The sequence below is a fragment of the Netta rufina genome (assembly GCF_964035555.1).
Source record: "Netta rufina genome assembly, chromosome: 7".
In the NCBI taxonomy this organism is placed as follows: domain Eukaryota; kingdom Metazoa; phylum Chordata; class Aves; order Anseriformes; family Anatidae; genus Netta; species Netta rufina.
Genome location: NC_140130.1, coordinates 23,292,878 through 23,306,200, shown reverse-complemented (window position 1 = coordinate 23,306,200; position 13,323 = coordinate 23,292,878). Strand labels below are relative to the sequence as shown.

General features: G+C 66.1%; 2 protein-coding genes across 2 annotated transcripts; one reads left to right on the top strand and one right to left on the bottom strand.

Annotated features, from left to right (window-relative positions):
* Window positions 1–636: 636 nt before the first annotated feature.
* RRP12 (ribosomal RNA processing 12 homolog) lies at window positions 637–10,251 on the bottom strand (the record flags this gene model as incomplete). The annotated part of the gene is given in 35 exon segments (XM_084290019.1): window positions 637–969; window positions 1,167–1,249; window positions 1,587–1,654; window positions 1,912–1,990; window positions 2,240–2,289; window positions 2,534–2,650; window positions 2,773–2,945; window positions 3,122–3,283; window positions 3,395–3,486; window positions 3,755–3,912; window positions 3,991–4,098; window positions 4,238–4,343; window positions 4,418–4,498; window positions 4,576–4,734; window positions 4,841–4,934; window positions 5,098–5,165; window positions 5,353–5,507; window positions 5,626–5,788; window positions 5,899–5,963; window positions 6,085–6,206; window positions 6,381–6,523; window positions 6,601–6,715; window positions 6,840–6,937; window positions 7,084–7,195; window positions 7,278–7,369; window positions 7,449–7,547; window positions 7,869–7,996; window positions 8,301–8,439; window positions 8,553–8,669; window positions 8,768–8,873; window positions 8,985–9,061; window positions 9,221–9,304; window positions 9,394–9,608; window positions 10,046–10,188; window positions 10,190–10,251. Coding segments are annotated over 35 exon segments (3,936 nt in total). The 3' UTR covers window positions 637–866.
* A 435-nt stretch (window positions 10,252–10,686) lies between these two features.
* Window positions 10,687–13,227, top strand: PGAM1 (phosphoglycerate mutase 1). Its single transcript, XM_084290151.1, has 4 exons — window positions 10,687–10,884; window positions 11,309–11,583; window positions 11,944–12,124; window positions 12,203–13,227. Exons 1-4 carry the CDS (start codon window positions 10,746–10,748, stop codon window positions 12,370–12,372), a joined length of 765 nt encoding a protein of 254 aa, XP_084146277.1. The 5' UTR covers window positions 10,687–10,745; the 3' UTR covers window positions 12,373–13,227.
* The last annotated feature ends 96 nt before the right edge of the window (window positions 13,228–13,323 follow it).

Here is a 13,323-nt window from a genome sequence, read left to right as displayed (position 1 = left end):
TTCCATTCTTTTCTTCAGCATGCTTTGGCCAAACCCCATCTTTTGGGCTCAGTGCAGAAGTAACTGAGTGAAAACTGATACTTAAGCCAACCTGAGATGTCTGGGGCAGCTGAAGGTTCGGGGTTATTGGTGCTGCTTGGGTGCAGCTGGTGGGGAGGTGGTGAGAGCAGGGGAAAGGCCCACTCAGCTCTCACAGGTAAGACAAAGGGCCAGCCAGCGAGGTTAGCAGCAGCTTTTCAGCCAATTAGAAGAAAAATGCAACAAACTCTTCCTGCCTTGCACCCAGGCCTGGCTGAACTGATCAAAGCAGAGGCAGAAACCTGTGACAGCCAAAGAGCAGGCACAGTGCCTGTGGCACAGAGCCCACAGCTGAGGGATCACCCAGGAAAGTCACCCCGTGCTGAGCGAAGGGGGTTATACAAGGAAACGGGCTGCAGCAGAGGACTTTCCACCAGCTCTGGCTTCTCTTCCCAGCCAGCCCCCTCGCTGCTTTCCATGCCACAGTGCTGCTGCTGGCAGCCCCCAGCCCCACCGTGCTGGTGCCCTGTGTGGTCCCATCACCAGGACCAGCTGCACCGCAGGGGACGTGCTGAGGGCACTGTTCACAGGAAGGAGAAGATAAATCAAGGCCGGGTGTGAACAAGGGGTGTTTATCAATACAGGGAACTCATTACATTACTTGCTCTCACACACACACAGCTGCACCAGGCAACCCAGCACCTTCCTCCAGGGCAGGGCTCAGGCCATGAGTCCATAGGGTGGCTTCCCAAGGGGTCACCACTCACGAAGTCCTTGTCCCACGGCTCCTTGATGTCGCAGGGTGTTACCAGGCCTTGGCAGGTGCAGGCAGAGCCTCCAAAACCTCCTCAGGGGCGCCGGTTCTTCAGGTGGCTCTTGCGGCCGGCCTTGGCCCCGCGCTGGGCACCCTTCATCAGGCCCTTGAACTGGCCCTGCATTTTCGCCTGCTTCCTGGGGGGAGAAAGAGGACAGTGGTAGTGTTAATGTGGGCACTGGGCACAGCCCCACAAGGTTGCTCCAAGCTCTGCAAAGAATGGTACAGAGGCTGGCAGGGAGCCCTCAGACCCACAAAAAATGACAACAACGAGCAGCATCAGGCCCAGGTTTGACCCCATTCCCCACCCCGTGCCCTTCCCGGCCAGTCCCACCTTTTGTTGAGCTTAGCCCTGTTCAGGGGGATGTAGGCATAGGGGTCGAGCTGGCCCTTCTTCTTCACATCACCTTTGCCTTTCTGTAGGAGATATCGACGTGGAGGAAGATGAAGCACAAAGGGAGATGCCTACGTCCCCTTCTGGACAACCCCAGCACATGGTTACCCCAAAAACAATATTGTGTAGCCCCTGGGACTGAACTCCCACCCAGGTGATGCTGCAGCACCAGGCACCTGCCTTGAGTGCTGAGCAGGAACCGGCCACCAAGGGCCAAGATTTCTAGAGGTACCGTGTGTTGGCAGCTCCTCTTGGAGCAGAGATGCCCCCAGTGCTTCCTGCCCCCAGACCTGCAGCAATCCTGCCCCAGCAGAGCCCAAGGCTCCCCTCCCCAGGCCCTGCCACCCCTGGGGCCCTCACCTTGGCTCTGTACTCTGCACCGAAGGCTGGCTCCTTGCCCAGCTGCCGGTGGATCCCAGAGCCTCCAGCTGGAAAAGAAGGAGCGTGTGTGTTGGCAGGGTCTGCCCGGGCATGGCTCCCCCCTCCCCAGCTCCCATGCTGGGATAAACCAGGGCTGGGGGAGCTGCTGCTGACTCCTGCTCCTGGCTGCGAGGGCAGGAGAGCAGCACAGAACCGTGACAACTTCATCTGAGCAAAGATCTCCACTCCAGCTGGCTTGGAGCCGCCCAGCACAGAGGGTACATGGTTAGGGCCCCTGCAGAGCAGGGATGTGATGTGCAATTACCTCTGTACTGAGGGTAGCTCCCGGCCTCTGGTTCCTCATCGTCTGCCTCCTCTCTGAACCGACGCTTCTGGCTCTTCTTCTGCAGGAGGAGGACACGGGGTCCCTGCAGCTGCCTTGTCCTTGCAGCGCTGCCCCCCATGGACCCACGATCTCCTGCTTCCTCCCACAGGCCCTCCACAACCCCCACGCACACCCCTTGGCCCAAGCCAGCCTCCTGTCCCCTCCAAGCAGCTGGTGTGTGCCCTGTGTTCCCTCTGGCCTCTTAGGCAGTTCAGAGCTGCAGCACGGGCACCCCCCATCTCCCCAGGACCACACGCCCCACACTCACAGTGCGAAGGCCCATGTCTTGCAGCACATCTGCCACCTCCTCATCCACACCTACGGCATGAGACAAGGGGGTCAGGGCAAGGCACAGGGCAGCTCCTGCACCGTGTCAGCCTCCAGGGCAGGGAGCCCCTGCCGAACCATCACAGGTGGCCGTGTTCCTTCCAGTCACCCTCTTGATGACGGAGGATGCTTCCGCTCACATTTCCCCAAACTCCCGTGGATGCACAGACAGGATAAAAAACCACAGGGAGTGCCAGAGCAGGTCGAGCATAGTCTCTGCCAGCCCAGACGGTACCTTTAGCTCCATCATTCTCCATCTCCTCCTCCTCGTCGTGGATGATCAGACGCCCGTCCTCAGCCACCTGGAAGTCGTGCTTCACTTTTCTGGACCTCTTGGGGGCTGGCTCGGTGGCTGCACATGGAGAGATGGGTCAGGGGCTGCGGAAGGGCTCACTTCCAGAGCAGCCAGACCCCAGGGTCCCCGTGCAATGCACCACCCCCTGCCCCAGCCATCCCAAAGGCTCTGCTCCTCACCCAGCACCCGCTGGGACACATTGGGGTCCAGGAAGTTGAGGGGCTCATCCTCTTCCCCTTCCTTCAGCCACGCCTGCCCCTTCTGCCGTGCTTGCTTCTTCCGCGCCTTGCCTCGCTGCCGTTCCTCCTCTTCCTCCTCCGAGTCCTCTGAGTCTGCCAGGATCTCCTCCATGCTGGGCACACGGCAGAGAGGACGATGGAAATGGAACAAGCTGGGGGTGCAGACCCCTGCCCGCCCCACAGCACAGCAACCCTAACGCCTGAGCACCTCCAGAGGCATCGGCCGAGCAGATCCAGCAGCAGGCCCTGCATTGGGGCTGCTTCTAATTCACCCCCAGCCCGTCTTTACCTGTCTCCTCGGGGCTGGGCTGCTCCTTCCTCCTCCTCCTCCTCTGTCTCCGCAGCCGCCTGCCTCAGGGCTCGCTGCTTGCGGCTGCGGGCTTCAGCCTTGCGGATGTTGACCAGCACCTTGTGGTACTCAGCCGGCAGCAGCCCCTGCACCAGCTCGAAGCTGCGGGGAGCGCACAGAGCCCTCAGCGCCCGCGGCGCAGCACCCAGGCCTCCCGTGATGCTATCCGGGAGCCCTCCCACCGCCCCGGGAGCCGCCGTGCGCCCGACTCACCCGAACTTGCGGATGAACTTGGTGAAGAGGTTTCGCAGCTTCATGCGGAAGTGGCGCCTCATGTCATCCGAGAGGGCCCCCACGGCTTCCAGCTGCCGACAGACACCCCTGAGATCACAGCCCCCCAGCCTCACACCCTCCTCCTGCACCTCATTGCATCCCCGCGTGCCGCAGGCAGGGCTGCGGGGAGGTCTCCCTGCTTGGTTTGTGGGCAAATCCATGCCAATATTTTGGAGAGGAGCCTCCTCGCTGCCCTCTCTGCCACCAGGACCGAGGCTGTGCACCCTCGGCTCCCAGGTGGGAGCAGGGCACGGCCCCCAAGGCAGCTCTGCCCTGCCACCCCTCGCGCTGGGCTCTCACCATGGTCTGGACGTGCTTGGCCAGCAGCTTGGTGTCCACCAGCAGCAGCACGACCTTGAGGAAGCCCAGGGCAGCCTTCACCACGTCGCGCGTGCGGGAGCCCAGCAGCAGGCAGACGTTCTGCAGGAGCTGCTCCACCACGCTCAGCCCCATGTGATCTGCGACCGCAGCAGGGCTCAGCCCGTGCCCGGCCCCGCTGCGCCCCGCACCCCGTGCCCCACACGTCCCCCCCTCACCTTTAAACTCGAAGAAGAGGCGGGTGAGCGCCAGCACGGTGCAGCTGATCATGGTGACCGAGCCCGTGAGCCCCGCGTACACCAGGAGCAGGAACCGCTCCATGGCCTCTGCGAGAGAGGAGCGACTCAGGAGCTGCTCCCCTCGTGCCCCGCAGCCCTCCTGGCCCGTTTCGGCCAGGAAGGGGCCAGCATCGGGGCCAGGCACGGGTCTGACTGCCAAGATCAGAGGGCTGAGGCAGCTGCTCACCTTGGGGAGTGGGCCCGAAGCGGATGAAGGCGTTCCCCATCTCCACCAGCAGCACGAAGGCGTTCTTGCGGGCCCCCGCCGACACCTCCTTGGTGCAGAGGATGACCTGGAGGCACAGCGGGGGGTCACAGCCCCGCTCACACACACCACAGCCGCAAGCCCCCGGGGTCCCACGCTCACCTCTGGGACCAGGGCGGTGACGAAGGGCTCGTGCTCAGCCGAGAGCTGCTTCACGATGTGGAACAGGCACTTCAGCCGCGGCTGGGGAGAGAAACAGCCCGGTGCTGAGACCCAGGCAGGCAGCCCCGTCCCCCACCCGCAGCAGCTCTCGTTCTCACCCTCTTGGCCGGGGATGCCGCGCTCTTGAGCGAGTCCAGCAGCGCTGCCTGCAGCTCCTCCAGGTGCGAGCGGACGAAGGCCTGGCAGGGGGCATGGGGAGCGGCACACACCTCCTCCAGCACCCGGTACGCCTTCTTCTGCATGCTGCGCTCCTTGCTCTGCGGGGACAGCCAGCGGCACCGTCAGGGTGGCCCCTTGGCACGGCGTCACCTTGCGCCCCTGTCCTGCAGGATGGACACAAGCAGAAGGCGCCCCCCTGCTGACCTGCAGGGAAGGCTGGATGGTGCTGTACAGGGAGCCCAGGGACTGCTCGTCGGCGTAGGGAGCCATTGCCACCACCAGGTCCAGGAGGGAGAGCCTGGAGCAGAGAGGGGTGAGCAGGTAGCTGCAGGGTCCCCAGCCACGCTGGGACTCTGCTTTCGAGTCCCATTTGATGCACGGGAGCAGCAGGTCCTACACGGGACAGCTTGGGTGCCCCCAGTGCTGCAGCATCCCCTGGTAGCACCATTCCCGAGCGTTACCTGGCAAACTCTGAGCTCTCAGGGCTGGTCAGCTTCTCGCTGGCTTTCTGCAGGAACCCGCACACCATCTGCAGGGCAGGCACACGGTCAGGACTCCCCCTCCCGCTCCCCACAGGCACCGGGGCTCAGGATTGCAGCCCCCAGCCACGCTACATCAGGGCCCTGGCCCCATCCCTCCCCTGCTGCAGGCTCCCTCGCAGAGCCTCCCCGTTTCCCCATGAAACGAGGCAAACCACGAGGTGCCCCTGCCCTCACCTGCGGGTCGGTGATGGTCAGGTAGGCGCGCACGGTGTCCAGCACGGAGCGGCGCTGCGTGCTGCTGCTGCCCTCCTCCTGGGGCTGGCTGTACACGTTGAAGAGGATGGGCAGGAAGTTTTTGGCAAAGCGACCCACTTCTGCTCGCTCCGCGTCTGGGGTGAGAAAGACGGGGGGGGCGTGGATCAGCGGGGCCGTCAGCCCCCACGCCCCTGCCCTCAGCGGGTCGCTGCAGGGCACAGGACCCCCCGTTACCCCAGCAGAGCCCCCGACCTGTCTCGCAGCCCCGGTGGATGAGGGTGCGCAGGGCCTGGCACACGGTGGGGCGGAGGTCTGGGCGCTCGCTGATGGCCATGCCCAGGGTGCGCGCCAGCCCCTTGAAGGCCCCCAGCACGTCTGTGGGGTGGGTGCAGAAACCGGGCAGCAGGCTCCAGACCTGGAAGGTGCAGGAAGGAGGGGGAGGCGGGCAGCCTTCGGCCAGGACACCGCCGCCCAGCCTGGCACCGTGGATGCACCACGGCAGGGGGGGGAGGCACCTCTCGTTACCTGCCACTGCAGCGTGTCGTAGATCTTGGACTCCAGGCTCTTCCCAGCCTGGGAAAATTCCAGGGCTGTGAAAGAAGAGGGAGGGATGAGCAGAGAGGCAGAGCCTTGCACTGCCCCAAGGAACGGAGGGCCTGCAGAGCTCCCAGCACCGCACCCCTGCAGCCCCCCCACGCCGCCCCTCCTCACCTCTGCTCTTCAGGGTGGCCGCTAAAGGCAAGAAGTAGCTGGTGAAGAAGCCGAGCCGCGCACCCTGCACGTAGTCCCGCAGCACGGGCAGCAGCCAGCTGCGGGGGAAATCCAGGTTCTCCCTGGGGAGGGAGCGCACAGGTCAGGGGGAGCACGGGGTGCTGCCAGCACCAGCCCCAGAGCTTGTGCCCAGCACCGTGGGGAGGCAGCGGGGCTGGAAACCAGCAGCCGTGGTGCCCCCAATCCCTGGCTAAGGGGAAGCAGGCTTGTTTCCCACTGCTGGGGGCTGCACTCACTCCTTGCCATCGATCTGCAGGGGCACAGCTTCCAGCAGCACCTCGGGGCCCATGGCAGCCACGGCAGCCCCCACCGCCTGGTCCACTTCGGCCGTGTAGGGGAAGTGCGGGGAGAGACGCAGGTCACACAGCGACTGCAGGCACTGCGGGGACAGGGCAGGAGGTGACCGAGGGGCCGCAGAGGCTGGCTGACCCCGCACAGCCTCCCCGCCAGGCTCACCTTCCTCATGATGGGGTGGCACTGCTTCCCGCACGACTCGAAGAAGATCTCCAGCACCTGCAGCACCTCGTCCCACGCCGCGTGGAAGCGATACGTCAGCCCGTCCTCCACCGACCTGCAGGGAAGGGACAGCGATGGGGACGTGCCCAGCACTGTGCCACACGGCCTGCCAGCCCCGCTGGGGACCAGGAAGCGGCTGGAGCCCCAGGACGGCCTCTCCCAAAACCCACAGCCCCCACCTGAACATCTTGCAGAGGTAGGAGGCAGGGGCTGGGGCCGACGCGGTGACGGTGCCCAGCTCATCCATGTGGGGAGCCACGCACTCGGTCAGGAGGTTCTGCAGGAGCAAACGCGGTAAAAAACAGGTTGGTGGTGGGCTGCGATGGGCCAGCCCCGGGCAGAGACCCCAGCCTGGCCACCAGCAAGGACCAGGGCAGCTCGGCACCAGCAAAACAGGCTGGGAGAGGGGTCCCCGGTCGGTACCTCGAGGGTCTGCGCCGCAGCTGACACCACCTGCGAGTGCGGGGACAGGAAGCAGTTCATGGCAGCCGAGAAGAGACGGGGCAGGTGAGCCCAGCACAGGTCCTTCTGCAGCCTGGGGAAGGACGGGAGGCCGGTGAGACGGAGCTCGGCCTCTCCCCTGCCCGGCCCCAGCCCCAGCCCCGGCCTCTCCCCACCTGCCCAGGTTGACGTGCGCCCTCTCCATGGTGGACAGCCAGGTGAGCAGCGGCTGCAGGTCGCTGGCGCTGGGCACGTAGTCGTACAGGGCCTGGGGGAGCAGAGGGGCGCTGGGAAGGGTGGCGGTGGCAGCAGCCCCGTCCCTCCCCGCCGCAGCACCCCGCACTCACGGTGATGATCTGGGCGTTGAGCTGGGCCGGCAGGCAGGAGGGGCCGGGCTGGGCGCTGAAGAGGCTGTAGAAGGCCTGCATGGCGCAGGCAGTCACCAGCTGCAAGGACACGGGGTCAGGAAGGGCAGCTCCAGGGCAGATCCTTTGTGCTCCGTGCCCCAAAGCGGGCCCTGCCCTACCCAGCCCCACGGGAAAGCCCCATCTCCAGCGGGGCAGCCTCCCTCTTCCACAGCAGCCAGGCCAGCGAGCCCCGGCTCTCCCTGGGGTGCTCCACGCTCAGATCTTGCCATTTCCAGGTCCAGCCAGGGGAGTCTGAGCTCCTCCAGGGCCGAGCTGGTGGAGCTGGGACTGGGAGAGGGGCTGTCCTGGCAGCCTGGCACAGCTCCAGGCACGGGGACACGGGGACACTGGGACACTCACCACGTGGCTGAGGGTCATGACTCTGAGCAGGGTCTCGCAGCACGTCTTCACCATAGCTGCAGGGCAGCAGGGCAGCACGTCCCGCAGCAGGGACAGGACGTGCAGGGTGGTGGTGGCCTCCTTGGCACCTGGGGGAGCGGAGCAGCACCCGTGCTTGTGACCACAGCTCTGCCCGATGCAGGGACCCCACGGCAGAGCTGGGGCTGACCCACAGACGTGGGGTGAACTGACACCCTCCCCCAAATGCTTCTGAGCAGAACAGAACAGACAGAGGGCTCTGCAAGCACCTTGAACATCCCAACATCATCTCACGCCCCCTGCAGCTCCTCTCACAGCAACACAGAGCACTGTGCATTGTGCTGTTTCCTTTCATTCCCTGTTCTCTCGTGCTGCAGGGCCCTTGCTCTCAGCCACACACCCCTCATCCCGTACCTCCAGCTTTTTCAATCTCCTGCACGCAGAACTTGGCCGTGGAGGGTGCCGCCGGATGATGCTCGGGGGCTGCATCTCCAAACATGAACTCGCTGCCCCTCAGGACAGAGCACACGCCGTACTGAGCTGCTTTCCGCACCTGGGGAAGTTTGAATAGAGGTGTGTAGGAACCCCGGGCACTGGGAAAAGTGCCAGCCCCTGAAACGAGCCCAGGAGGCAGCTCAGGCACAGCCCAGGGCGCTGGGGACTCACCTTGGGCTTGGTGTGGACGCAGAAGCTCAGCAGGCCATGGTAGACCTGGAGGGTGACAGGGTAGCTCCAGGCTGCCAGGTCCTGCTTGCGCAGCAGCGTGGCCAGGCAGGACAGGACCTACAGGAGGGGCAGGAACATCAGCACCACCCCGCAGAGACCCCCTCACCACCCACCTAACCCCACAGAGCTGCTGCTGCTGCCTCTCCGATACTCACCCACCGCAGGGCAGAGGTGGAGCCGCTGCAGGCCTGCGAGGACACGATGCCCATGAAGGCTTTGGAGGTGTCCGAAAACTTCTTGATGAGCACCAGGCTCGGGACCCTGCAGGGAGAAGGGGCACAGGTTGGCAGGCACACAGGGAACCACGCACCCGACCTGCTGAGGGGGCAGTGCCAGCCCTCTGCTGGGACAGAGGCAGCTCTCCCCGCTCACCGCTTCAGCACCAGGTTGAGCAGGTAGGAAACAGCAGCCAGCGACTCCGGGGTGTCCACCGCCTCCAGCGTGGTCATCTGGGAACAGAGACAGGGTTTGCATCGGCCCAGCCCTTCCCAAAGCCTGGGGGAAGGGGACAGGGAAACCAGGAGCAGCCCGACAGCACCTCGGCAGGAGAAGGATGCCCGGTGCATGTGTGGGGAGCACGTCAGCACGTCACCCCTGCAGGCACTCACCAGCGCAGCAAAGTACTCCGTCTCCGTCTCCTTGCCCCCCTGTGCTCGGATCACCTCCGTCACGGCCGCCAGCACCGCACAGATCTGTCAGGGCGTTACTGTCAGTGCCCGGGGTGTAACGGGCACCCCCGGGCCCCCCAGTATCTCCCAGTACCCCCAGTATCCCCCAGTACCTCCTTGTGCGCGGCGGAGCTGGACTCCCAGAAGCGCTGCACCTTGCTGAAGGTGGCGTTGGAGCAGTCGCTCAGCCCGCTCAGGAAGGTGCCCGAGGACCTCTCCGTGGCGGCTTCACCCCCACCTCCCTCCTCCTCCTCCTCCTCCATGGGCAGGGCCCCCGCCTGCAGCTCATTGTGCAGCTTCACCGCGTCCACCGTCAGGCGGCTCTTCTCTGCCGGGGCACGGCACGGGACGGGGTCAGCCCGGTACAACCGAGCCCCGCGCCTCCTTCATCCTCATCCTCCTCATCTTCATCACCTTCCTCTTCATCATTGTGCCCCTCCTCATCCTCATCCTCACCTTCCTCCTCCTCCTCCCACCAGGGGCCCTACGCAGCCCCCTCTCTGTGCCCCCCCCCACCCTCCCGGTACCCTCCCGTTGCCCCCCCGGTCCCCGCAGACCCCCCAGCCCCTTCAGCACCCCCCGGTGCCCTCCCCGGTGCCCGCCGGTGCCGGTACCCCCCGGGTCCCAGCATCACCCCCAGATCCCCGCAGCACCCCCAGGTCCCGGCAGTGCCCCCCCGGTCCCCGTAGCACCCCCCCCCCCCCTCCCGGTGCCTCCCGGTGCCCCCAGTCCCGGTCCCCCCCCGGTGCCGGTGCCCGCTCTCACCATCGGGCCGGCTGCAGAAGCGGCTCCTGGCGGCCAGGCGGTGTCGGCGGGTGTCGGGGTTGCAGTCGCTGCTGTGCCCCTTCCGCCAGCGCCGCAGCTTGGCGGCCGCCCCGGGCCGCAGCCGGCCGCAGCGCGCCATGCTGCCCCGCGCCATGCCGCCCCGCCGCCGGCCCGCTCCCGCTTCCGCTTCCGGCGCCCGCCGCCATTTTGAGGCAGCGCCGGGTTGCCCGCGGGCGGGCCGCGTGTGGGAAGCTAAGCAGGGCGGAGCCCGGCTGCGGCGCGGATGGGTGACCTATGTGGGTAGTGCAGGCAAAGGGCGCCGCCCGCTATCGCCGCACCGGGGGGTGAAATATGGACGGCTCCGCACCCCGAGGAGCTCGCTACGCGTTTTTCAGGGCTCGCCTTCCCCTCTCAGCCCCTTCCAACCACGCTCCTCCACTGCGGGGGGGATTTCAGCGTGCGCCTCTACTCGCGGCACTACGGCCGGCCGCGCGCCGCGCCTCGCGGCATTACGGCGCGTGACGTCACTGCGCGAAGGTCGCGCCGCCCTTCGCGGGCTCGCCATGCGCTACGTGCGGCCGGGCCCGGCCGCCCCGCCGGGCTGCGCATGCGCGCGGGGCACTGCCCGGGGCGGGGCGGGGCGGCGCGGGGCAGTCGCGGGCGGGCGGCGGCGGCGGCAGGAGGGGGAGGCGGCGGCGCCATGGCGGCATACCGGCTGGTGCTCGTGCGGCACGGCGAGAGCGCATGGAACCTGGAGAACCGCTTCAGCGGCTGGTACGACGCCGACCTCAGCCCCGCCGGGCAGCAGGAGGCCAGGCGCGGCGGGGAGGCGCTCAGAGGTAACGGCAACGGCGGCCGGTAACGGCGGTGGGGCCCTCCCGACAGCACGGGGCCGGTAACGGGGCCCGCGGGGGCCGCGCCGTGCAGGCCTCAGCCGGCCGCGCACCCCCTCCGGGCGGCGGGCAGGGCCCCGGTGTCCTCCCCATGTCCCCGGTACCCCCCCCCGCCCCCTCCCGGTACCCTTCCGGTGCACCCCCCGCTCCCCGTTATCCCCCCCGGTCCCGCTACCCCCCTCCCAGTCCCCGTTATCCCCTCACAGTCCCCAATATCCCCCCCCAGGCCCCGTTCCCCCCGTACAGCCCATCCCGGTGCCGCCCCCCCCATCCCTTCCCGTTACGCAACCGTCCCGGTGCCCGGTCCCTGCCCCCCCGGTGCCCGGTTCCCGGCCCCCCCCCGCCCCGTTAACCCCCCGGTGCCTTGCAGATGCCGGCTATGAGTTCGACATCTGCTTCACGTCGGTGCAGAAGCGGGCCATCCGCACCCTCTGGACCGTGCTGGACGCCATCGACCAGATGTGGCTGCCGGTGGTGCGGACGTGGCGCCTGAACGAGCGGCACTACGGGGCCCTCACCGGCCTCAACAAGGCCGAGACGGCCGCCAAGCACGGCGAGGCGCAGGTGAAGATCTGGCGCCGCTCCTACGACATCCCCCCGCCGCCCATGCAGTCCGACCACCCCTTCTACAGCACCATCAGCAAGGTGAGCCGCCCTCCCCTTCCCTGCCCAGGGAGGATGAACCCAGGGCACAGTCCCGAGGCGAGGGGAGCTGTTAATTATTAGCCCCGTGATCAGCGCTCTGCTGTTTGCTCTGGGTAGAGAGGCTGCGGTGAGTGTCCCCCAGCTGGGCTTGTAGCCACGCAGTCTGGAGGCAGATCCCAAAGGTGCTTTCTCCTGGGCATGTAGCTGCAAGCCAGCTCTGTGCGTGCACAGCAGGTCCTCGAGCCAAGAGCTGCTGCACGAGGCCCTGCTGCCACCTTCTTGTGCTGCCCTGCCCCCGGTGTTGCCCCTCGTTGCTGCCTGGGGGTGCGGGGCCGTGGTGTGAGCGCGGTGTTTCTGCAGGACCGGCGCTACGCTGACCTGACGGAGGACCAGCTGCCCACGTGCGAGAGCCTGAAGGACACCATCGCCCGCGCCCTGCCCTTCTGGAACGAGGAAATCGTCCCGCAGATCAAAGAGGGCAAGCGAGTGCTCATCGCAGCCCACGGCAACAGCCTGCGGGGGATCGTCAAACACCTGGAAGGTAGGGCAGCCCCCGCTCTGTGCACGCAGGGCTCTCTCCCTTGCACTCCCCGTGGGTGACCTGGCCCTGTGTCCGCAGGCATGTCGGAGGAGGCCATCATGGAGCTGAACCTGCCCACCGGCATCCCCATCGTCTACGAACTGGACAAGAACCTGAAGCCCATCAAGCCCATGCAGTTCCTGGGGGACGAGGAGACGGTGCGCAAGGCCATGGAGGCCGTGGCCGCTCAGGGCAAGGTCAAGAAGTGAGGCCAGGCGCGCAGGCTAGCGAGTTAGTAGAGTTGTCCCCCCCTCTGTCCCCACCCCTCTGTGCACACCCCACAGCCATAGGAACTTGGAGCTGCAGAGCTGGAGCGGGGAGCAGCTCCCCAGGACTTGGCCCCTTCCCTTTGGACCAGGCTCCCCTCTGCGGGCAGCCTGGGGGTGAGGGGCTGCGTGCACGGGGGTCTGGTGTGAAAGGGAGCCCTCACTCTGCCAGGCAGCACCCGCACCTCTCTATGTTGTTCCCAGCCCTTGGGGGATGCTCTGCGCGATTCCTTGCCGTGCCTGGCTTCTCTGCTTTGTTTCCCTGCAGTTCTTGTCACTGTTACTGTAGTTCTGTTGCTTGATTTAGTTATTCCAGGGGCCCGACAGGAGCAGTGGGGGGGGAGTGCAGCACGGGCAGTGAGCGGGATGGGTGCCCTCTCCCCCTGCGGGAGCGTGGTGTCAAAACCAGTTTGTTTAATACTGCACGGGTGGTTTTGTGGCACGTGCCCCACTGTGCTCCTGTGTGGGACGGCACCCAGCACTGGTACTTGCGAACCTGGGCCTAGCTCTGCCAGCCCATGCTTTAATTTATTGCCTTTGGACAAAGGAGGGAGCGCGTTGTCTGGGAGTTTGTATCTGCCACGTGCTTCCCGCTGCCAAAGCCAACCCTTGCCCTGCTGCCTCGTGGTGGTGGCGTAGATGCCATTGTGCCCCCTCCCACAGCCGTGTACTTGGCACCGTCACTGTGGCCTCCCCTGCTGCTGGTGTAGTGAGCCTGGCCGTGCCCTGGGTCAATGTAACTGTCCAACAGTAGCAGCTGTCTTGTTCCGGTTCAATAAAAGATTAATATGCAATAAATGGTGGTGATTTCTGCTCACGCCGCGCGCTGCTGGGCCACGCGGGGCTCCTGCCTTGCCCCCCCGCCTCCTTTCCGGCTCCACCACGTGGCTGCGG